At 26.5% G+C, this 23,092-nt stretch overlaps 2 protein-coding genes across 2 annotated transcripts; one reads left to right on the top strand and one right to left on the bottom strand.

The window, feature by feature from the left end:
• Positions 1–5,163: 5,163 nt before the first annotated feature.
• LOC127285100 (uncharacterized) lies at positions 5,164–12,558 on the bottom strand. Its single transcript, XM_051310912.1, has 3 exons — positions 11,950–12,558; positions 6,628–6,930; positions 5,164–6,516 (listed from the first exon to the last, which is right to left on the bottom strand). Exons 1-3 carry the CDS (start codon positions 12,254–12,256, stop codon positions 5,939–5,941), a joined length of 1,188 nt encoding a protein of 395 aa, XP_051166869.1. The 5' UTR covers positions 12,257–12,558; the 3' UTR covers positions 5,164–5,938.
• Positions 12,559–13,322: 764 nt separating this feature from the next.
• LOC127285324 (uncharacterized) lies at positions 13,323–19,457 on the top strand. Its single transcript, XM_051311278.1, has 3 exons — positions 13,323–13,543; positions 18,832–18,983; positions 19,075–19,457. The coding sequence occupies exons 1-3, from the start codon at positions 13,376–13,378 to the stop codon at positions 19,343–19,345; spliced, it is 591 nt and encodes a 196-aa protein (XP_051167235.1). The 5' UTR covers positions 13,323–13,375; the 3' UTR covers positions 19,346–19,457.
• The last annotated feature ends 3,635 nt before the right edge of the window (positions 19,458–23,092 follow it).

Below are 23,092 nucleotides of genomic sequence, written 5' to 3'. Positions count from 1 at the left end.
AATAATTCTTTGAAAGTTTAGAAAATATTGTTTTAGAAGGTAAAAAAGTGTCTTTTTGAATGTAGTTTTTAGGAAATCTTTATTTCTTTAGAGTGATCCAAAATGGAATCATTCAATGACGAATCTTCTTCATTCATACAATGAAGAAGATATGCATTAATAGCAACCGGATTCTGCCTTTGGCTATATATAAATGGAACGATTTTATCGGTATTATTAACTGGAAATAGCAATACCAACTAAAGGAGCGTTTTGTAATATTAGGAAATAATAATTTCCTTCCTTTCTTTTTCTTGTAGTGTATAAAAATTATTTTGCAGTCTCGAAACAGGAGATCCATCAACACGTGGCTTTTTCACCTGTATCCCATCCACGTTAGGGATGTTATGTCCGAAAGGGATGAATTTAGTTATTTTAATATTTTAGCTCCCCGATTTATATACAAAGCAAAAGGATTTGAACTAAGGGAACGGGGTAAATAAATCTACTGACCAATACATTTTATGAAACATTATTTAAAACACGTATACGATGAATTGGTATAGAAAGAAACAATCCTTGTCCAGTTTTCAATAAATCATTCACTGAAACAATGAATGACAATCAGATAGGAATAGACATCAGAAGGAAAATAAATATAGTATAGTCGCGAACTCTAAATCATGTTTAAGAAATCTGAGATAATATTTTTTTTCCTATAAAGGAAGAGAAGACTTCGAAATTAATAAATATTTATTTTTGTCGGATATTCAAATTTTAGTTAGGATTTGTAAAAAGCACACTTTTAACCAGTTTCGTTTTCTACAACTTTTCGAAAGACTTTTAACTAGAAAAATATTTCAGTGATTATTGAATGATATTTAAACTATCTTACATGTAATTAAATATACTCTGTATTTTAGAATACATTATACATATCAATGGAGCATATATTTATCATGTTAGCTCCCTTCCGCAATCTTAATTCACTTCGTACTTTTGTATTCCAAAAAGTATGAAACCATTTGAACAATATTTTTCTTACTAAATTCAATTCAACATGATTTCTTAATAAAGCATATGACATTGTTATGTTTTATATAAAAAATTACACATACGTAATGAAAATAAGTGTTTTTTGTTTAACCCAAATTATTTTCAACAGACACTTTTTTACCTTGACAATTATTTAAGTTCTTAAATACAATTTAAATTTAAAATTAAACGTCTCTTAGGTTTTGCGTAATGTTTTTGGTTATCTTTTTATTATAATTGTTACAGATTAGTTACTTGTAATAGAGGGAGAGTGTGTTTAGTAATTTTAATATACATTTTTAACTGACTTTGCAAATTGTTTTTATAATTATTTTAGAATTGACAGAATTTTTTAAGTAAAGGATATATATATGCTTTTGTTTAAAGATTGTAATACTTGTGTAAGCATTTTTAGTGAACAATCTCTGGATATTTGTAACTCTTCGATTATGAATGAAACAAAAAGAAAAAGCATTTCTTCTCACTGAAAGAATATAATTCGAGAGAAAAAGCATTCTAGTCAAATATCGAGTACTGTAGTCATAATATATTTTTATTGTGAAAAAGTTCTGCGTATTTATTTGAATGATATTTAATGTTAAGTATACTTGTGAGCCTGCACATAAAAAAATTTTTAATTTATTAAACCTTCCATAACTCCTAGTCACATTCGATTTCCGCTCCTTAGATCATATATTCTAAAATGTAAGTATCTTTTTTTGAAAATGTTAATTTATGCTGACAATCAGTGATTTTTTTTATGGGACTTGGAAGTCTCACCAGGACTTAAGGCGAATGTAAATAATTTCAGTATTTGAAGGGAATAAGAAAATTAACTTTTTTATAGGCTAGGCGGCCCCAAAGTGGCCACAGTTCCAAGGAGGATACCAAAAGGAAATTTCAAAAAAAAATTTGTTTTGGGTTCATCCATTGACATTTGTCTAAGGACTGTTTAATAATCCTTAAAATTTCCTAATTGATTAACTAATAATTTTTTTGTTATCGAAGTAAAGTGTATTTTATCTTCAATATAAGTTTTAAATAAGTTTACAGCTTGCACATAAGCTAAGGTCTTGATAATTTACAGTCTTCAATTCAATAATCTTGTATAAATATTTACTATGCTATAAGAATTAGACTTTGAGAAGAATTCAAAATATAAGTACCAAGATATTATCACAAAAAAAATGAATAGAGAAAAATGTACTAGCGTCATTTGGGGTAAATATAAATTTTATGTTTGAGATTAATTTAAAGATTTAAAATTAAGTACGACGACAATAATTTTGAACTCAACTGTAAGAGGTTCTGCGAGTATTAGTAATATATTTTATTTTGACAATTGATAATACCAAGTTATTTCTTAAAATTTGTTTGCCATAGAAAACTAATTTTTCTAAATTTTCATTATCGTCTTATTACCTCTTATATGAATTTTTGAATAGAATTTTGTTTTCCTAGAATCTAAATACAAAAATTTAACTTTTTTTGAAACTCATGTATATAAATCAATATTATTGCTATAAAAATGTTAGCTACAGCTAACCTTTGACATTCAAATTGTCGCTATATTAAAATATAGGTATTAAAAGAAAATACAATCAATAATATCGATTTTTTTAAATCAAAGGAGTCATTTTCTTGTCTTGTTCAATTGTATTCTGACCAAATTGTTGGAAACATGGTATACACTACGCAGTAGAAGTTTTTCATTTCAAAATAAAATAGAATAGAAATGCAATAGAAAAATACTGATTGGTAAGTATTTAAAACTAATAAAACAAAATTTAGTACAAATTTCTTTAATTAGTTACATTTGATGAGAATTAAAATTAAAAATTATATATAGAAATCAAATAAATAATTAATACAATTTTTTTAGCGTTTAACTTGCTTATAAAACAATATGGAGCTAAGTTTTGTTTTAAAACTTTTCATTAGGATTTTATTCCTATTGTACTGCATTTATGAAAAAACAGTAAATGCTAATTACAAGTGGCTGAATAACTTAGAAACCACTTTAAAAAAGGAGACTAAAATGCATCAACAGCTTCTTTTGTACGAAAACGATTTTAACAACAGTATTATTTATGAGCTTGAAAAAAGTATTTCTAAAATGATACCAACACGAGTTGCTGATTTCAAGACCATCATGAATGAAGACAAAGGGAGTATAGAATTACTTCCATATTTGCTAAAGGTAACAAGAGTCGTGATCATTCCGGCAAGAAATGGAAATAATTTGTCGAACCTACACAACATTCTTGACTCTGTTGCTGAGATGTCACAGCAGAAAACTCGCCCAAAAGTTCTGATTGCAACCAAAGTTGAAAAAAGTATGAAGTATAAAGAATTCTTTCAGATGTGTTGGGTCAAACAGTTTTTGGACATCACAATTCTTGAGCTAAAACAGCGTAAAGATGATAAAGCAGTACTGGTTGAAAATTACAAAACAGTGGATGTAAATTTACACTACTATAATCCATTCAATAAAAAATATACTAAAACTCTATTCTCAAAGCAAAGTATTTTGTTTCCGTACAAACTTCGTAATCTGCATGGTTACAAGATGAATGTGAGTTTATTTCAATTTCCACCTTACATCCACATTAATCGTAATTCAACAGGGCATATTTTAAAAGTCCACGGTCCTGACATCAACTTATTGAATGCTATGTCAAAAGTGATTAATTTTTTTATAAAGATGAAAATTTACAAATTAACCGCCTGGTTGAAAGTAAACTGCACTAAAGAATATAATACTGGATTGGTAAGAGAGACTATTTACAACAATCATCAAATTTTCGCTGTACAGTCAATACTGGCGGCATCATGCGTTGACAATTTTCTCGAAACATGCAGAGGTACTAGGCCAATGAATATGGTAATATTAGTACCAATTTTTCCCAATGAAGGAAAGTTTCTGATAACTGAATGGAATCTTTTAAAAATTCTATACATATTTGGTTTAATTTTGATGCCTTGGTTGATAAGTAAATATCTTAATTTCGATCAACGAAACTGGAAATTAATGTACATTATTCAAACGGCACTGGGTTTTACAGCTCCTCCGATGCCAGTGAAAAGATTAGAAAGAATAGTATTTCTCTCGACAATGTTGTTTTTCTTTTTACAATCGTCATTCATCCATTCGACATTGTCAAATTCTCAACTTGAAAAAGAAGTTTCACATGAAATTATAACATATGAAGAGCTGTACGCTAAAAATTTGACTTTTATTATACATGGGGCAATTAATAAGTTTGAGAGAAACGATTCTGCCTACGAAAAACTCTTTAATACTGCGATTCGAGCAGAAAGGACATTTGATGATTGTGCACAATCCGTTAATAATTATCAAAATGTTTCCTGCTATGGCAGAGAACACGTTGTGTATTTATCAATGAAAAAAATTAAAAATCCTGATGGTAAGGTACGAATGAAAATTTTTAATCAAGTTCATGTAATTCCTGGAAGTTTAATATATCTTGCCGGAGGCTCACCATATCCAAGTCGATTTGATTTTGTTACGACTGCTCTTATGGAATCTGGTATTAGTGATAGGTGGGATGCTGAATACATTCCGAAAGTGTCTTTTCAACAAAGTCAAGTTGATTTATTTAAACTGGAAATCTCTCTTACATCAAAGGTGTTAAAATTAATTATACACCTTCTTGTTTTTGGATTTACAAGTGCAATTCTTGTTTTTGTTGCTGAAGTCATCATCCACAAGTTTTTGAAATTGTAAATTTGATTGGTATAAATGTTATGAAGTAGGGACGCAAATTAACAAATTTACTTTCTGATAATAATCCAGAAGGAAAACCTGAGACCTTGCTTTATTGAAGAATTTTCACACCTTCCAAAAATCTACTCAACGAAAATAATCTTAATACGGCTCAAAATAATCGTCAGCTCATACTCTTCCAATTAAAAAGTGTCGAATTCAAAAATTTAAAATGGCGTGACTGTGACAATTTTTTCAAAATTTTTTTACTCGCTCATCAAACAAATGTATTAATTATTTTGAGAAAATAATTGCAATTATTTGGATATTTTTAATTACTTTTATGTTTTTGGGATCATTTTTGGTTACATTTACACCCAATTCTCCTCTAATCAATTAAAAAAAAAATTTGTAAAACACTATTTGGAAATAAATGTTTGTATGTTTATTTTACATTAAAGATTTATAATTCTTATACATATAATAATTTTCAATGCACGTACAAGTTTTTACGTTCAGTTAATCATTTGCGCCCATTAATGAATATTCATAGGAATACGTTTAAAAAAAAAATTAAACGATTATATAATAACATTAAAAATTAATTTACAATTTATGAGAATAAATGAAGTTAACAATTTTATAATTATTAATAGAAATTCTTTCCGTGATCTCTAAATACATTGTATTACAAAAATAATGATGAACGTATTAATTCATATAAGTTTCTATAACATAGGGAACATTTATAAAGAACGTTGCTCTTCAAGGAAAAAGGGGATGTTAGCTATTTGTAACAACCTTTAGAAAAAATGAAAATATAGTTAAATAAGTGCAAAGTTCTTTATGCATGTTCCCTACACATTACAATAGGACAAAGCCAATAAAATATAATTATTTTAATTATAAAAAAAAAGATTTTAAATACAAATCTTTTTAATTTTTACATTATGAAGGAGTGATATTTTCCGCTTAATACATCAAATTAATCGAATATCTATAAGTCATAATAATGATTATAATGTATTAACTAAACATGTTTATAATTGTGAATGAAATATATATTAAACTGATTTTATTATAAAAATAAAACTTTTGTAAAAATAATGAACATTTGTATAAAAAAAAAATTTTTTTGTAAAAATAACTGCATGATTAGGAAATTGTAATTTAGTAAATGAATAATTTTTTGAATTTTTAATCAGTTGACACTTCTTTTATCAATAATTGTGGAGTGCGTACAATTAATTTATTTCCCGAAAGTTCAAAATTATCATACTCCTTTTCAACTGCAATCGCATCTTTTTGAGATTTGAAATAAACACTACAATATCTAATTCCATTTTTAGATATTGTTTTTATCTCAGTGATAGAAATTGGATCAAATTTTTCAAGAAGATACAAAATATATAAAACACTAGATTTTTCATTAATATTAGCAACAATTACTTCTTCTGCTAAAATAGTTTTCACAGTATTATCACTGCGAACAAATACTTTGCTCGTTCTTTGTTTGAGTTCATCGGTGGAAATAAGTTCAGGAGGTTCATTATCGTTTGGCAAATTAGAAGAATTACGTTCTGAATTCCCTTGCGAGGAATACCGTCTTATTTTTTTCAATAAATTTTCATTTTCTTCTTTCATTAATTTTAAAGATGAATCCACCGCCTTATGTGTTTTTGTTTTAACATTTTTATTTAATTGTCTAGGATTAAAGACATCTCTATTAATTTTCTCATCTTCGTCATGACTTTGATTAATTTTCGTTTTGGTTTCTGGAAAAAAGTTTTTAAATCTAATATTAGTAACTTAAAATGACTAAATAATTTTAAAACTTGGAAATTTTAGTTCTATGTAAATTGGTAAATTTGAAATTTTCTACTTACCATCTTCATGAACATTCAAATTGAGATTAGGGACAAAATTTTTTGAAGAAGATTGACCACGCAATGAACGAAGTCTCAAAATCTTCATTAAATTCTCAGTCTCTGAAGTATCTGTTGAATCTTCTTCACTATTAGCAACTGGAGATTTAATTTTAAAGGATCCATTATATGCACCACCATATAATTGTGATTTATGCTTATTTATGGAGTGTGTCGAAGATGAATCTTCATTGAATGAATCGTTCCAGTCTTCGTTATCATCATCTTTCTTTTTATTCTTTTCATTAACCTTCTTCTTTGCACCTAAAATTATAAAAATTCAATTAAACTTTATGAAATCTTGTTTTAAAAAGCAGCTTAAACCAGTTTTAATAAAAAAATGGTTTTAATTTTTCTGTTAATCAGAATTGTTAAATATAATTTAATTTGTAATTAGGTATTTTACTATCTACATCGATTTTCGATAAATTTAAACAAATTCTGATCACGAACTCTGTCGGGGCGATAAATTTACATAATACCTACTGTTATTTTCAAATCCATATAACTTCTACAAAACTTTATGGATTTTAATTTGTTAATAGGGTTTTTTGTTGAGATTGTCATGTGGTTTTTAATGACAAAAATGTTTTTCAAAATTAAATCTTATTTTTCATTTTTAACCCCTTATCTTCCATTAAACATTTTTTTGTACATAAAAATCTAACAAAATACGTCTCAGATGAATATGTTCTAAAAATCATTAGTTAGAAATTTAATTTTATGGAATTTTATTTGTCATAATTATTTTTCAGCCGAATTTTTATTTGTTCGAATTAATATTTTGCAGAATTTTCATCAAATCGATTTTCTATATTACAGAATTTTCTTTATAACCGAAAATGCACTTCATAAAATTTTTTATTTGTTCGCATTTTTATTTGATAGAATTTCATTGCATATACAATTTCCATATAACCGATTTTTCATATTATACAATTTTTACTTTTTTTATTAGTCCGAAATTGCAAATGGCCGAACAAACAATCGACAGAAAGATTTTGGCGCTATTTTTAAAATCAACCAATCATAATTTTATGAATAATTTTTTATTGGTTGATTTTAAAAATCGCGCCAAAATCTATTGTTTGTTCGGACATTAGCAATTTCGGACAAATGAAAATTCTGTCAATTAGAAATTCCGTTAAATAATTTCTCGGTTAAGTAAAAATTGTGTATTATGAAAAATCGGTTATATGGAAATTGTATATGCAATGAAATTCTATCAAATAAAAATTCTTTAAAATGCATATTATGTTAAATGAAAATTCGAGCAAACAAAAATTCGAACAAATAAAAATTCTATGAAGTGAATTTTCGGTTATAAAAAAATTTTGTAATATAGAAAATCGATTTGATGAAAATTCTGCAAAATATTAATTCGAACAAATAAAAATTCGGCTCAAAAATAATTATGATAAATACAAATGAAATTCCATAAAATGAAAATTCTAATTAATGATTTTTAGAAAATATTCATGCAAAAAAATTCATTCAAAAAAATTCCCATCGACAAATTAAAATCCAGAAATTATTGCAGAAGTTTATTGATTTTAATTTATCAATAGAGTTTTTTAGTTGTATTTTTAATGTACTTTTTAATGTCAAAAAAAGTTAAACAATTATTTTTCATTTTTAACTCCTTAAATTCACTTAAATTTTTTTTTCAGCAGTTTTATTTGAAAACTGATATTTTTTCCAACAAAAATGTATAAATATAAAAATGGGACAAGAAGAAAATATTTAAAACAGGGGGAAATAATATGTTATTTTATACTAGCAAAATTAAACGCGCGCCAAATTGAGTATTCAATTGTTTGTTATAAAGAAATTAAAGATTAATATTATCAATAATAATTTAATTTATAAGAATATTATTACATATTAAATGATAATAATGAAAATTATATGTTTACAGGCCTCGGATTATACGACTTTTTCCGACTTTTTTCAAAAATACGACTTTTATCGACTTCTTTTAATAAAATGCGACATTTTTTTTACATTTGAAAAAAAAATGTAAATAAAATACATTTTTTTAGTATAAAATTTAGATCTTCTTCAGATCTTCTTCAATTCAATTATTTAACAAATTTTGAACTAAAATGATTTTTCACCAAATTAATTATTTTTAATAATTTTAATGAAATACATCACAAATTCAATTATATCAAAATTATTTTTCAATTAAAATTTTTATGAAATTTAACAATTGTTTATAATTTAAAAAAAAATATCACAATAAAATTGAATTATTTTTTAAAAAATTTAATTCAAAATAAACTAAAATTCAATTACTACCCGAAATTTTAATTCAAAATCAATAAAAAATCCAATAATTATCCAAAAATATCAATTATTTTCTAAAATTTCTATTCAAATTTCAATTCTAAATCAACTAAAATTCAATTATTTTCAAAAATTTTAATTCACAATAAACTCCAATTCAATTATTTTCCAAATTTCAACTGAAATTTAATTTTTTTTTAAATTTTCAATCCTAAATCAACTAAAATTCAATTGTTTTAAAAATTTTCAATTTCAATTTAATTAGTTTCATAAATTTTCAATCCTAAATCAACTAAAATTCAATTGTTTAAAAAATTTTCAATTTCAATTTAATTAGTTTCATAAATTTCAATTCAAAATCAACTAAAATTCAATTGTTTTAAAATTTTTCAATTTCTATTTAATTAGTTTCATAAATTTCAATTCAAAATCAACTAAAATTCAATTGTTTTCCAAGTATTCAATTCAAAATAAACTAAAATTCAATTATTTTCCAAGTATTTAATTCAAAATAACTAAAATTCAATTATTTTCTTAAAATTGTGGTTTTAAAATCAACTAATTATTCAATTATTTTCAAAATTTTAATTAAAATTCAATTATTTCCCAAAAATGTTCAATTTAAAATCAAATAAAATTTCATTATTATCAAAAATTTGAATTCAAAATTAATTGAATTTTCAATAATTTGAATTTAAAAGCATCTAAAATTTAATTATTTCTAAAATTTTCCATTGAAAATTTTTTTTTTTGAAATTTAATAATTTCAATTATAACTCTAAGGAAATTCAATTATTTTTAACTATTTTAATAATATTCTTTGAAAATTCAACTATCTGAAACCATTTTTCAATTAAAAATGAATTTTAATTAAAAATCACTTAAAGTTTCAATTAATTTCAAAAATCTCAATTTTAAATATTTGAAAATTCAATTAAATTTAAAAAATGTTTTCCAAAAATTGTTTGATAATTTATTTTTACTTCTGTAAAATTTAATAATTGTTTGAAAATTAACAATATCTTTTGAAATTAAATTATTTTTAAAAATTTCAACTTTAACCCTTCGAAAAGGATTATTATTAAAAAAAAAAAATTTTTTATTTAAAAATCTGTAAAATATTTTTGTTAAAATAAAAAACAAATCCACTTTTTTTTGAAATATAAATCGACTAAAACGACTTTTTTGTGTGTTTAAGTTGATTCAAGGCCTGTATTTTTATAATTAATATTTAATAGGTATTCGTTGGCCCCTAGTACCTTAAAAATTAATTTTTAAAAATAAATTTTTTTCAAATTACTATCTTGTACGAAATTTCCTGGCGCATCTTTTTTCTCATCATAAATTTTTTGTATTTGTATACAATTTTTGAATGAATATACAACTTAAAAAAATTTCGTTGGTAAACGTTGTGTACTTCAGCTTCGTGAATTGAATTTTCGAATTTGGAATTTTAAAGAAACTTATTCCGTAATTTGGAAACACAATTATACAACTTTGGCAAAAATGAGAAAAAGAATTGTCAAAATTTGACACGTCATAAGATTACGTACTATTCAAAAAAACACGTGAAATCAGAAAAGGACAACTTCAAATTAGGACAGAAGGACAGACCAAGCATTTTATTATTATATAATAATTTTCTCGTAAACCCAAAGTTATACCATTTTGCTTCCTCGTGGAGGAAGCTATGTAGTCCTTTCGTTTATAAAATTTTTAAAAATGGTGAAAACAAATTTTCCTCTATATAGAAACATGTTATATGAGATCCTGATCAATTGTCCGGATGTATGTATGTGTGTGTGTATGTGTGTGTGTGTGTGTGTATGTGTGTGTGGATAGTTTTTGTGAACACGATATCTTTAACAGGTTTTAATGGATTTGGGAAAAAATTTGGAAGGCTTATTTAACACATTAATCTCTCAAAAATGACGAGAGGATTTTTAAAAATACCCCAAAAAAAAAATTTTATCGTCTTTTTTCCAAAAATTTTTTTTTAATTGAAAAAATTTTTAAATCGAAAAATTTAAGGTAATATATAATATAATCGTCTTCTTTATGTCAAGATGAATCGATTGATATATATAAAATATAGATTTGATTGAAATTTAAAGAATTAATGAAAGTTAAAAAATCAAAAATTCTCATTTTAGCTAAAAAATGATGTGTTTATTTAAATTCATGTTTATATATGAAATATTTTTATTCCCTGCATTGAAACGAATTGGTTGGTATATATAAAGTATAGATTTGATTGAAAATTTGAGAATTAATAAAAATTGAAAAATCGAAAATTCATATTTTAGCTAAAAAATTTTGTGTTTTTTTAAAATTCAAGTTGATGAATAAAATAATTGTATTCCTTGCATTAAAACGAATCGATTCGTATATATAAAGTTTATGTTACACTCAAAATTAATTAAAATTTTCTTTATTTTTCAAAAAATTTAATTAATTTAAAACATTTTTAACTCGAAATTTTTTAAATCAATCAATTGAATTGGACAAATTCATTGCTTCCTTCACGAGGAAGCGAATTTTTTGCTTCACATAATGAGGAAGCATAATGTTTATGAAATAAACATAAAGGACCCCCTTCTTGTTTATATTTATAGTTTTGTTGGAAAAATCTGTTTTCGAAAAAAAATTAACAAAAAATTTGAAGGAGTTAAAAATAAATAATAAGGGTGAATTTTGAAAAAATGGGTTAAAAAATTTGTTTTGAAAAAAAAATGACAAAGAAAACTACTAGAAAACCCACCAAAAAAAACATTGACAAAGTAAAATCTATAAAGTTTTGTAGAAGTTATACGGATTTGAAAATAACAGTGTTACCTAAAACCTTCAATACCCTCTACTTTTAATAATTTTTTGTAAAAAATAAGTTTATATTTTGAGATTTTGTTACTTTCAAATAGGACAACAATTTACCAAAGTATCAAGCCAATTCCTAAACTTTTTTTTTTTGAATATTTTTTTTTAAACAACTCTTACCTAAATTTTTTTGCTGTCCATTCCTTTGGTTTTCTTTTCCTTTCCCATTATTATTGGTAACTTTTGGTTTCTTAGGTAAAATACGAATTTTTTTATGACCATTTAAACCTTGTACAGCACATTCTGCTTCCTCTAATGTTCTATATCTTACAAATCGAAAACCTCGCTCATCGCCACTTGTTCTAACCGAAATTACATCACCAAAATCAGAAAAAATTTCTTCAATTTCTTTTTCGGATAAAGCGAATTTATTTGGAAAACCTAAACAATAGGTACCATCTTTCTCAAGTGAATATTTCTCTTCCATATTTATTTTTTTATATTATTTAAAACAAAACAAACGGAAAATATATAATATAAGTTCAGACACTACTACACGCGTTTAATTACCGGCTTTCCAAAAACATTATTTTTATATCAAATTACGAATTCGAAAGTTATTTTAAAAGTATCTATTATAAATTTTTAAAAAAAGTTTCGATTTATCTCTTATAACCAAAATAGAAGTATATTTTTGTATTATTATAATAACAGTGTAAAAAAAGTAAAATATTAACAAAAAAAAGTTTATCGGGTAGAAAGCAGAATGATATAAACAGTTTGAGTCACTGAATAATATTATATATAGAATGGGAACTTATATATTAGGTTGTTCAAGTTGGGTGGGGGAAATCCAAAATGGCGATGAAGCGGTGCACAAACAAACATAAGAAATGTACAGGATGAAATCGAATTTTTTTAATATCTCGCTTAAATTAAATTTTAGAACCTAAGTGTATTAGAATTTTAGTTTCTATTTTTAATTACCTATTTAATGCAATAATAAAAAACGATTTTATTTTTTTAATAAATTTTATTATTGCATTAAATAGGTAATTAAAAATAGAAACTAAAATCCTAAAGGTGCTTTTATACCTCCAGTATTTTGGTCAAGCAATCGGCTGGATTGGATTTTCACGGAGAATCACTTGATTGGCTCTAAAAAAATTCCATTTTCACGGTGAAAATCTAATATTTGTCAGAGCCAATCAAATTCAGTGATATAACCGTGAAAATCCAATCCAGCCGATTGCTTGACCAAAATACTGGAGGTATAAAAGCACCTTAATACACTTAGTTCCAAAATTTTATTTAAGCGAGATATTAAAAAAATTCTACTTCATCCTGTACATTTCTTATGTTTGTTTGTGCACCGCTTAATCGCCATTTTGGATTTCTCCCCACCCAACTTGAACAACCTAATAGTCAATTGTAGAAAGCAAGCTAAGAGGGGGCATTGTATAACTGAGATGGAGCTTCGGTATGTCGACGAAAAAAAAGTTATTGTAATATCAGCTTGTGATTCTCGGAACTATTGTGCGTTGGCCCAAAGGGTCCGCCATAGGGCATTATCGGTCACCATGGTAACGTTCTCTAAAGTGTCAAAATGTCCAATCTTAACCAAGAGTTAAATGAATATCTTCTCAATAATAGAAATGAAAAACAATTTAAAATATCAATTCCTTCAGTGACAATACCTAAACCACAATTAGCCAAATGGTTTCAAAAAAAGGAGGAAGAAGAAAGTATAACTACTAATTGCTGTCCAACTTTGGTTAGTTACGAGTTAACCTAAAAGTTCAATATTATGACGTTTCTATTTCTTAAATACCGTTTGACGTCGAAGTTTTATTATTAGATTGGTTTAATCATATGCTATCAGAAAATGTGCCTTAATAAAAAAAAAAAAAAACTAAGCAAGTGAAATTGCATCTGATTTTGGAATTTTAGCCAACAGAAAAGCATAACAGACTATTTCAAACCACTTTAAATAAATATATGCGATTCTTTATATAAATCATTGTAATAAATGTTTATAAATGACAACTTCGATAACACGAACAGTCAAAGGACAATGTTAGAAAGAGTCAATTTTTCGACCCGACAGGGAACCTCAAATTCACAGGGGCAGTACTAATTCCACACAAATAAACTCTACACAAGAAAATACTGCACCGCTAACTGTACACGAGTCAATTGTCAAACAAAATTAAATAAAAATATATTCTTCACAATTAAATACTACATCGAAAAACCCTACACAATAAACTATTTACTAGAAAATTATCTTCATAAACTCTACACAAATAAACTCAACACATTAAGATTTAGAATTAGAAATATGGAAAAAAAAAATTTTTTATAGTTCTACACAAATAAATACTACATGAGTAAATTTTACACAGCTATAAAAAATAAAAAATTAAATTCGACACAATTAAATTTTACACATGAAAATAATATTTTCTTTTTATTTCCGATTATTTATAAAATTCTACGGGGCGGTATAGATTCTACACAAATAAACCCTACACGAGAAAATTGCGCACCGATAATTTTACAAAAAAAATCCTACACTTGTACAATAAGCAAAATAAAGTTAATTAACAATTTTTTACTTTACACAATTAAATCAAACATAATTTTATTCTACACATTCAATAGCACCCCTGGGGTGCTATTCTGTAATTTCACTTCACTTTCACTTCACCTTGACTTCACTTTCACTTCACTCTCAATTCACTTTCACTTCACTTGAAAGTGAAGTGTGAGTGAAGTGAAAGTGAAGTGAAGTTACAGAATAGCACCCCAGGAAAACCCTACACCGTTAACTCTGAAAAAAAAATTCTACACAATAATATGCGGAATAAAATTTAAAAACAAATAATAAAAATTCTAAACGATTAAATACTACAAAATATAACCGTACAAATTAAATTGCACTCAGGAAAACCCTACACGATTAACTCTGCACAACTCTCCACGGTTAATTAGAATTTTTTATATTCTACACAGTCGACATGGCAACCCTGTTTTTTTCATAAATAAACATACTTATGAGTAAGTATATAAGGTGCAGAATCTTCTTGTGCAGAGTTAATCGTGTAGGGTTTTCCTGAGTGCAATTTAATTTGTACGGTTATATTTTGTAGTATTTAATCGTTTAGAATTTTTATTATTTGTTTTTAAATTTTATTCCGCATATTATTGTGTAGAATTTTTTTTCAGAGTTAACGGTGTAGGGTTTTCCTGTGTACAATTGAATGTGTAGAATAAAATTATGTTTGATTTAATTGTGTAAAGTAAAAAATTGTTAATTAATTTTATTTTGCTTATTATCCAAGTGTAGGATTTTTTTTTGTAAAATTATCGGTGCGCAATTTTCTTGTGTAGGGTTTATTTGTGTAGAATCTATACCGCCCCAAATTCTACACATTTAAACTCAACATTTATAAATTCTACACATCAAATAAAAATATTTTAATCCTACACAAATAAACTGTACACATTCAAAATTGAACATATTAAATGAAAATAATTAAATTCAAAACGAGAAAACTCTACACAAGAAAATACTCTACCGCTAACTGTACACGAGTAAATTCTCAATAAAATAAAATAAAAATATATTCTACACAATTAAATACTACATCGAAAAACCCTACACAATAAACTGTTAACTAGAAAATTATCTCCATAAACTCTACATAAATAAACTCAACACATTAAAATTTAGAATTAGAAAAATAAAAATATTTTTTTTTATAATTCTACACAAATAAATATTACATTACTAAATTCTACACAGCTATAAAAAATAATAAATTAAATTCGACACAAAAGGAAAGATTATTTTTATGTGTTGAATTTAATTGTGTCGAATTTAATTTATTATTTTTTATAGCTGTGTAGAATTTACTAATGTAATATTTATTTGTGTAGAATTATAAAAAAAAATATTTTTATTTTTCTAATTCTAAATCTTAATGTGTTGTGTTTATTTATGTAGAGTTTATGGAGATAATTTTCTAGTTATAGTTTATTGTGTAGGGTTTTTCGATGTAGTATTTAATTGTGTAGAATATATTTTTATTTTATTTTATTGAGAATTTACTCGTGTACTGTTAGCGGTGGAGTATTTTCTTGTGTAGAGTTTTCTCGTTTTGAATTTAATTATTTTCATTTAATATGTTGAATTTTAAATGGGTACAGTTTACTTGTGTAGGATTAAAATATTTTTATTTGATGTGTAGGATTTATAAATGTTGAGTTTAATTGTGTAGAATTTTATAAATAATCGGAAATAAAGAAAATATTTTTTTCATGTGTAAAATTTAATTGTGTCGAATTTAATTTTTTATTTTTTATTGCTGTGTTTTTATTGTTTGTGTAGAATTATAAAATTTTTTTTTTTCATTTTTCTAATTCTAAATTTTAATGTGTTGAGTTTATTTGTGTAGAGTTTATGAAGATAATTTTCTAGTAAATAGTTTATTGTGTAGGGTTTTTCGATGTAGTATTTAATTGTGAAGAATATATTTTTATTTAATTTTGTTGACAATTGACTCGTGTACAGTTAGCGGTGCAGTATTTTCTTGTGTAGAGTTTATTTGTGTTGAATTCGTACCGCCCCAAATTCGCGTATCAATTCTCTCATTACTTCATAAGGAACAAGAAATACATACTAATTCATCCTATTCATGTGGGGGAAAAGGGTGAAATCATACTTTTCTTTGATCATGTATTTAAACACAGCCATTTATAGAAAAAATTAACTAAACGAATAATCTCATGTGAAAAAATTATTTTTATGAATTATTTGAAAATATGAATCTTATAACTCAGGCCGACAATATTTACTTTCCAAGAATTAGACAACACTTTTTCGAAGGTTTTCGACGTGCTGAATCCGAATCCGGACTCAGAATTGAAAAACCCGATTTTAACTATATTTGAGTACATGCAACATCAAGAGATAACTTTTTCCCCAAAAGGTCAATATTGCATCTGAAAGTGCTATTCTTCCCATTTAAAACCCATTTTGAAAATTTAAAAAATCTACATTTGTCTCTGAGTAATCGTTCATTGAATTTTCTGAGCATGGCGAATTCTTCGATATTCCAAAATTGAATAGAAACAAATAAAACTTCGATAATACAGAAGAATATAACTACAAACATCTAAATTTCAAACAGTTCTGCTGATTTTTGGTATTAACTGAACACGAATTCGATGTCAGATTTTCAAAATTCAAAATAGCAGATCCAATATGACGATTTTTTATAAATCGATTGTATTTTCTTGTAATTTGTTACTCAAGGGTTTTTGGGGTCGCTGAACACGAATTCGATATTATTCCAGTGATATTGAGGAAATATTCCACGGTTATATTGAATTTTTTTTTAAAGTGTTGAAATAATAGAAATGTGTTATAAATTGTTATTTGACTAAGCAGGAAGATTAAAAACACATTAAAAAAAAAATTCAAAATAACCGTGGAATATTCTCTCAATATCACTGGAATATTCCCTCAATATCACCTTGAATATCCCCTTAATGTCACTGGAATATTCCATGAATGTCACCGAGGAATATTCCCATGATGCGGACATTTTGATTTTCCTAGAAGATCATGAGAATATTCCACTGTGGTACTCAAGGTATATTCAGGGAATTTACCGTGCTGCTTGGATTTGCACTTTAAGGTTAGAATAACTCGAAAACCTGACGTCAATTCTGAATCCGAATTCGGATTCAGCACGTCGAAAATCTTCGGAAATGTGTAGTCTGATTTTTGGAAATTAAATTGAATCAAATTTTGTTGGCCTGTGTAATTTAAGCAAAAATCAACCCTATTAAAAATATACCACCCCTATTTCATCCCTTAAAGTGAAAATTTAAAAAAAAAAAAACTAATAAATGATAATATCTTTTGCAATTAAATTCTTTTGTAAGGTAAATATAATATTCTTGAATTAATAAAGCTTTGCAACCATTCTTTTCACCTTTAAAAACCACTTTTATTTCATCCCTTAAGGGGGGGGGGGTATAGTTAATTCGGTGAAAATAATGCATACTTTTAAGAATTTTTTTTGGCGATACAAAGAAAGTTAATATATTTATTAAATTTTTATATAATAGTACAACATTTGAACAGTATTTCACCAAATTTTCATTGCAAAATATTGCGAATTGAGCGAGTAAGAGCAAATCTCCTCAGGCGCTTGCAAAAAAAGTTATTTTACGGTGTACACTCTAACTCGCAATAGAATCATCTAAAACAAAAAAACTAAGATGCATTAGTCAAAGGAGATGTTTCTCGAGGTAACCCTGGGAGCTTTTTTTGTTTTTTAAAAAATTACTCATTTTACAATAACAAATTCGTCGATTTTTTATAGAAAAAATCGGTTTTTTGGCTTTTATGTGTTACGAAAAATCGAAAAATGAAAAAAAAAAAATCCTCCCAGCGTTACCTCGAGAAACATCTCCTTTGACTAATGCATCTTGGTTTTTTTGTTTTAGATGATTCTGTTGCGAGTTAGAGTGTACACCGTAAAATAACTTTTTTTGCAAGCGCCTGAGGAGATTTGCTCTTACTCGCTCAATTCGCAATATTTTGCAATGAAAATTTGGTGAAATACTGTTCAAATGTTGTACTATTATATAAAAATTTAATAAATATATTAACTTTCTTTGTATCGCCAAAAAAAATTCTTAAAAGTATGCATTATTTTCACCGAATTAACTATACCCCCCCCTTAAAGCAAAAAACCATAAAACATGAAATAAACTGTTTTTAGTTTTTTGTGTTTTTAATATAAGAGCTCTATTGATATAGATACATTATTCTCAGATTGATGTATCTTTTAAAACCCTCCTATATGTTTAAAAACCATCCCTATTGCTCTTCTACAGATTTATAAATTTAAAGAATTAAATAGGAGTGGTTTTTAAAAATAGGAGGATTTTAAAAGATACATCAATTTTAAAATTAAATTAAATTTAAAATTTTTAAATGTTATTTATCTTAAATAAAAAATTTTGTTAATTACTTTTTTTTAGACAAGATTCCAACGACTTACAGCATTCGCTTTCTGTTTTTTTACGGGAATAGTTTGTTTTATTTTGTCTGCTATCTATATACCTGTACTGTTACTTAAGGCCAGAAAATTTGCACTTTGTTATTCCCTAGGAAGCTTTTTCTTCATTTTAAGGTAAGACATAAGTTTATTTCTGAAATAATATCTATAAACATCTTCCATTTCTATGGAATTATTTTGTATTTAACAAAAATATATTTTACAGTTTTTGCTTTTTATGGGGTCCAATGAACTATTTGAAATCACTTTCAACGCCAGAAAGAAGATGTTTTAGTATATCTTATTTTTTAACGTTATTTGGAACACTTTATTTTTCTCTGCATTTACAATCGACTCCTTTAACTGTTTTGTGTGCAATTTTTCAATTGATTGCAATGATATCGTTTGCCATCAGTCACATTCCAGGCGGTACTACAGGCATTATGTTCTTTACGAAAATGTTCAAGTCATCCGTTAATTCCTCGTTGCTTGTGTAATATTAATTATGTTAAGATACTTTAATGTATCATTATTATTATTTATTAATTATTACTCAATTTATTGAAAATATACACAAAGAAATTTTAATAAAAAAAATATATAATTTTACCTATCTTATTTATAATTTTTACCTATTAATCGTTATTGGTCTAATCTACTGAAAAAAGTCCAAAAGATTGTAGGACACATTTCCCAATCTATTTTTCCCGACGGATATATTTCTCACAACCAATAATTCCCAAAGAAAGATTTTTCCAATAGCTAAATTTCTCATGAGCTGTTTAAGATTTTCTTTTGTAGCAAATATAATAATTCGACACAGTGGAATCATCTTTGAGAGAATCAAAGAGGAAAAATTTCTCACCGCATAATGTTTGATAAGACAAAACAAAAAAGATTGCCAAGTATAATATGAAATTGGTTGGTTGGAAGATTGAAGGTTGTGAAAACAATAGATTGGAAAAAGTATAATTTGTGAAAACAATAGTGAAGCGATCGTTATGTTCACTGATATCATATATAAATTAACGAAGACTTGCCTTTAATTTTGTGAGGAAGGAGAAATTTGACTAATATAAAATTATTGTCACTATATGTGACGCTCTACGAGAGAAGGGACCTATCTCCGAAATAATATTAGGCTTAGTTTTCATGTACGGTGCACGGAAAACTGAGCCTTATGTTATTTCGGGGATAGGTCCCTTTTCTCGTGGAGCGTCACATATGTAAATTAGTCATTCGGTTGAATATTGTATCTAAAACTTCGCGTCACACTCGAAGACCTTGGCGAGAATTCTCGAGTGTGACGTTTTTTGTGCTATATTTTTTTATTTGCCTAAACCAACTTTTATGGTTGGAATTTTATTTATTGTTTTACCATCGATTTCGCCAATGATGGAGTTCAGTAGGAGAATTATTTTAATATACTGAATGGAAGCATAATGTATATGCGAAAATGCATAGTCGATCCCTTACCAAGGAAGCAAGCCTAAATTTCTGGATTGATACAATTCTGAATCTTCCTTCAAACCGAATTCGATCTTCCATCATCTCGATGAGTATTTTTTTTATATAAATCTGTTTTTTTTTGTCATAATTATCCATCGAATGTTCGCTTGATTTATAAATAATTTTTTTGTGGTTGAAATGCAATAGATAAAGAAAATTGTTACAATAGATTGGGAGAAGCGTACGTTGGGAAAATAATAGGTTGGGAAAAGTGGACTATGGGAAACAGAAAGATTGGGTATTTTAACTATTGGGAAAAACGGATTGGGGAATGTATTCACCAACGAGTCCAAACAAACATTGATTATGTTGTTCAATGTTCAATACAAAACTTCCAAATTTTCAAGCGGTACTTGAAAAATAATTCCATATTTAATCATTTTCTGATAAGAATCAGTTGCATCAATTTTCTCTTCCTCAAAACTATTACCAACCATCAGAAAAATTAAATTAGCGACAAGTAGATGTTTAAGTTTCCATTCTTCGAAATTATTCTTGAATTGCGTTTCTGATAAAGTTTAGTAAAAATCTAGAATGACTGGAATCATTACAAAAAAGCACTAAATTTTTTAAACACAACCTTATTAGATTTTGCAGTAAACAAAAAGGTCTCATGTTTTTCCTTATGATTATTATCAGAAAATGAATTTGTCCCTACTTTCCTAACATTTTTAACTTAAAAATCTAATTTACAATCCCAAAAACTTGTGGATGATGACTTCAACAACAAAAACAAGAATTGCACTTGTAAATCCAAAAACAAGAAGGTGTATCATTAATTTTAACACCTTTGATGTAAGAGAGATTTCCAGTTTAATTAAATCAACTTGATTTTGTTGAAAAGACACTTTTGGAATGTATTCAGCATCCTACCTATCACTAATACCAGATTCTATAAGAGCAGTCGTAACTAAATCAAATCGACTTGGATATGGTGAGCCTCCGGCAAGATATATTAAACTTCCAGGAATTACATGAACTTGATTAAACATTTTCATTTGTACCTTGCCATCAGGATTTTTAATTTTTTTCATTGATAAATAAACAACGTGTTCTCTGCCAAAGCAGGAAACATTTTGATAATTATTAACGGATTGTGCACAATCATCAAATATCTTTTCTGATCAAATTGCAGTATTAAAGAGTTTTTCGTAGGCAGTGTCATTGCTCTCAAACCTATGACTTGCCCCATGTGTCTTTAAAGTCAAATTTTTGGCATACAGCTCTTCAAATGTTTTAATTTCATGTGAAACATCTTTCTCGAGTTGAGAATTTGACAATGTCGAATGGATGAATGACGATTGTAAGAAGAAAAAAAACATTGTCGAGAGAAATACTATTCTTTCTAATCTTTTCACTGGCATCGGAGGAGCTGTAAAACCCAGTGCCATTTGAATAATGTACATTAATTTCCAGTTTCGTTGATCGAAATTTAGATATTTACTTATCAACCAAGGCATCAAAATTAAACAAAATATATATAAAATTTTTAAAAGCTTCCATTCAGTTATCAGAAATTTTCCTTCATTGGGAAAAATTGGTACTAATATTACCATATTAATTGGCCTAGTACCTCGGCATGTTTCGGCAAAATTTCTAATGCATGATATCGTCAGTGTTGACTGTATAGCGGAAAATTGATGATTGTTGAATATAGTTTCTCTCACCATTTCAGTATTATATTCTTTATTAGTGCAGTTTGCTTTCGGGAAGGCGGTAAAATTGTAAATTTTCATCTTTATAAAAAAATTAATCACTTTTGACATAGCATTCAATAAGTTGATGTCAGGACCGTGGACTTTTAAAATATGCCCTGTTGAATTACGATTAATGTGGATATAAGGTGGAAAGTGAAATAAACTCACATTCATCTTGTAACCATGCAGATTACGAAGTTTGTACGGAAACAAAATACTTTGCTTTGAGAATAGAGTTCTAGTATATTTTTTAGTGAATGGATTATAGTAGTGTAAATTTACATTCACTGTTTTGTAATTTTCAACCAGTACTGCTTTATCATCTTTACGCTGTTTTAGCTCAAGAATTGTGATGTCCAAAAACTGTTTGACCCAACACATCTGAAAGAATTCTTTATACTTCATACTTTTTTCAACTTTGGTTGCAATCAGAACTTTTGGGCGAGTTTTCTGCTGTGACATCTCAGCAACAGAGTCAAGAATGTTGTGTAGGTTCGACAAATTATTTTCATTTCTTGCCGGAATGATCACGACTCTTGTTACCTTTAGCAAATATGGAAGTAATTCTATACTCCCTTTGTCTTCATTCATAATGCTCTTAAAATCAGCAACTCGTGTTGGTATCATTTTAGAAATACTTTTTTCAAGCTCATAAATAATACTGTTGTAAAAATCGTTTTCGTACAAAAGAAGCTGTTGATGCATTTTAGTCTCCTTTTTTAAAGTGGTTTCTAAGTTATTCAGCCACTTGTAATTAGCATTTACTGTTTTTTCATAAATGCAGTACAATTGGAATAAAATCCTAATGAAAAGTTTTAAAACAAAACTTAGCTCCATATTGTTTTATAAGTAAGTTAAACGCTAAAAAAATTGTATTAATTATTTATTTGATTTCTATATATAATTTTTAATTTTAATTCTCATCAAATGTAACTAAATTAAAGAAATCTGTACTAAATTTTGTTTTATTAGTTTTAAATACTTACGAATCAGTATTTTTCTATTACATTTCTATTCTATTTTATTTTGAAATGAAAA

Source organism: Leptopilina boulardi, unplaced genomic scaffold, assembly GCF_019393585.1.
Source record: "Leptopilina boulardi isolate dan_hultmark-lab unplaced genomic scaffold, ZJU_Lbou_2.1 LbouV2_330, whole genome shotgun sequence".
Classification (NCBI taxonomy): Eukaryota; Metazoa; Arthropoda; class Insecta; order Hymenoptera; family Figitidae; genus Leptopilina; species Leptopilina boulardi.
This window is presented reverse-complemented; position numbering and strand designations above follow the sequence as displayed.

Bases quoted from the DNA above. Each gene is read 5' to 3' on its own strand.
- LOC127285100 (XM_051310912.1), bottom strand. From the start codon at position 12,256: ATGGAAGAGAAATATTCACTTGAGAAAGATGGTACCTATTGTTTAGGT. The intron at 6,931-11,949 runs GTAAGAGTTGTT...TTATAATTTTAG, and splicing joins TGGACAGCAAAAAAATTTAG to GTGCAAAGAAGAAGGTTAAT. The intron at 6,517-6,627 runs GTAAGTAGAAAA...ACTTTTTTCCAG, and splicing joins TTTGAATGTTCATGAAGATG to AAACCAAAACGAAAATTAAT.
- LOC127285324 (XM_051311278.1), top strand. From the start codon at position 13,376: ATGTCCAATCTTAACCAAGAGTTAAATGAATATCTTCTCAATAATAGA. The intron at 13,544-18,831 runs GTTAGTTACGAG...ACTTTTTTTTAG, and splicing joins CTAATTGCTGTCCAACTTTG to ACAAGATTCCAACGACTTAC. The intron at 18,984-19,074 runs GTAAGACATAAG...TATATTTTACAG, and splicing joins AGCTTTTTCTTCATTTTAAG to TTTTTGCTTTTTATGGGGTC.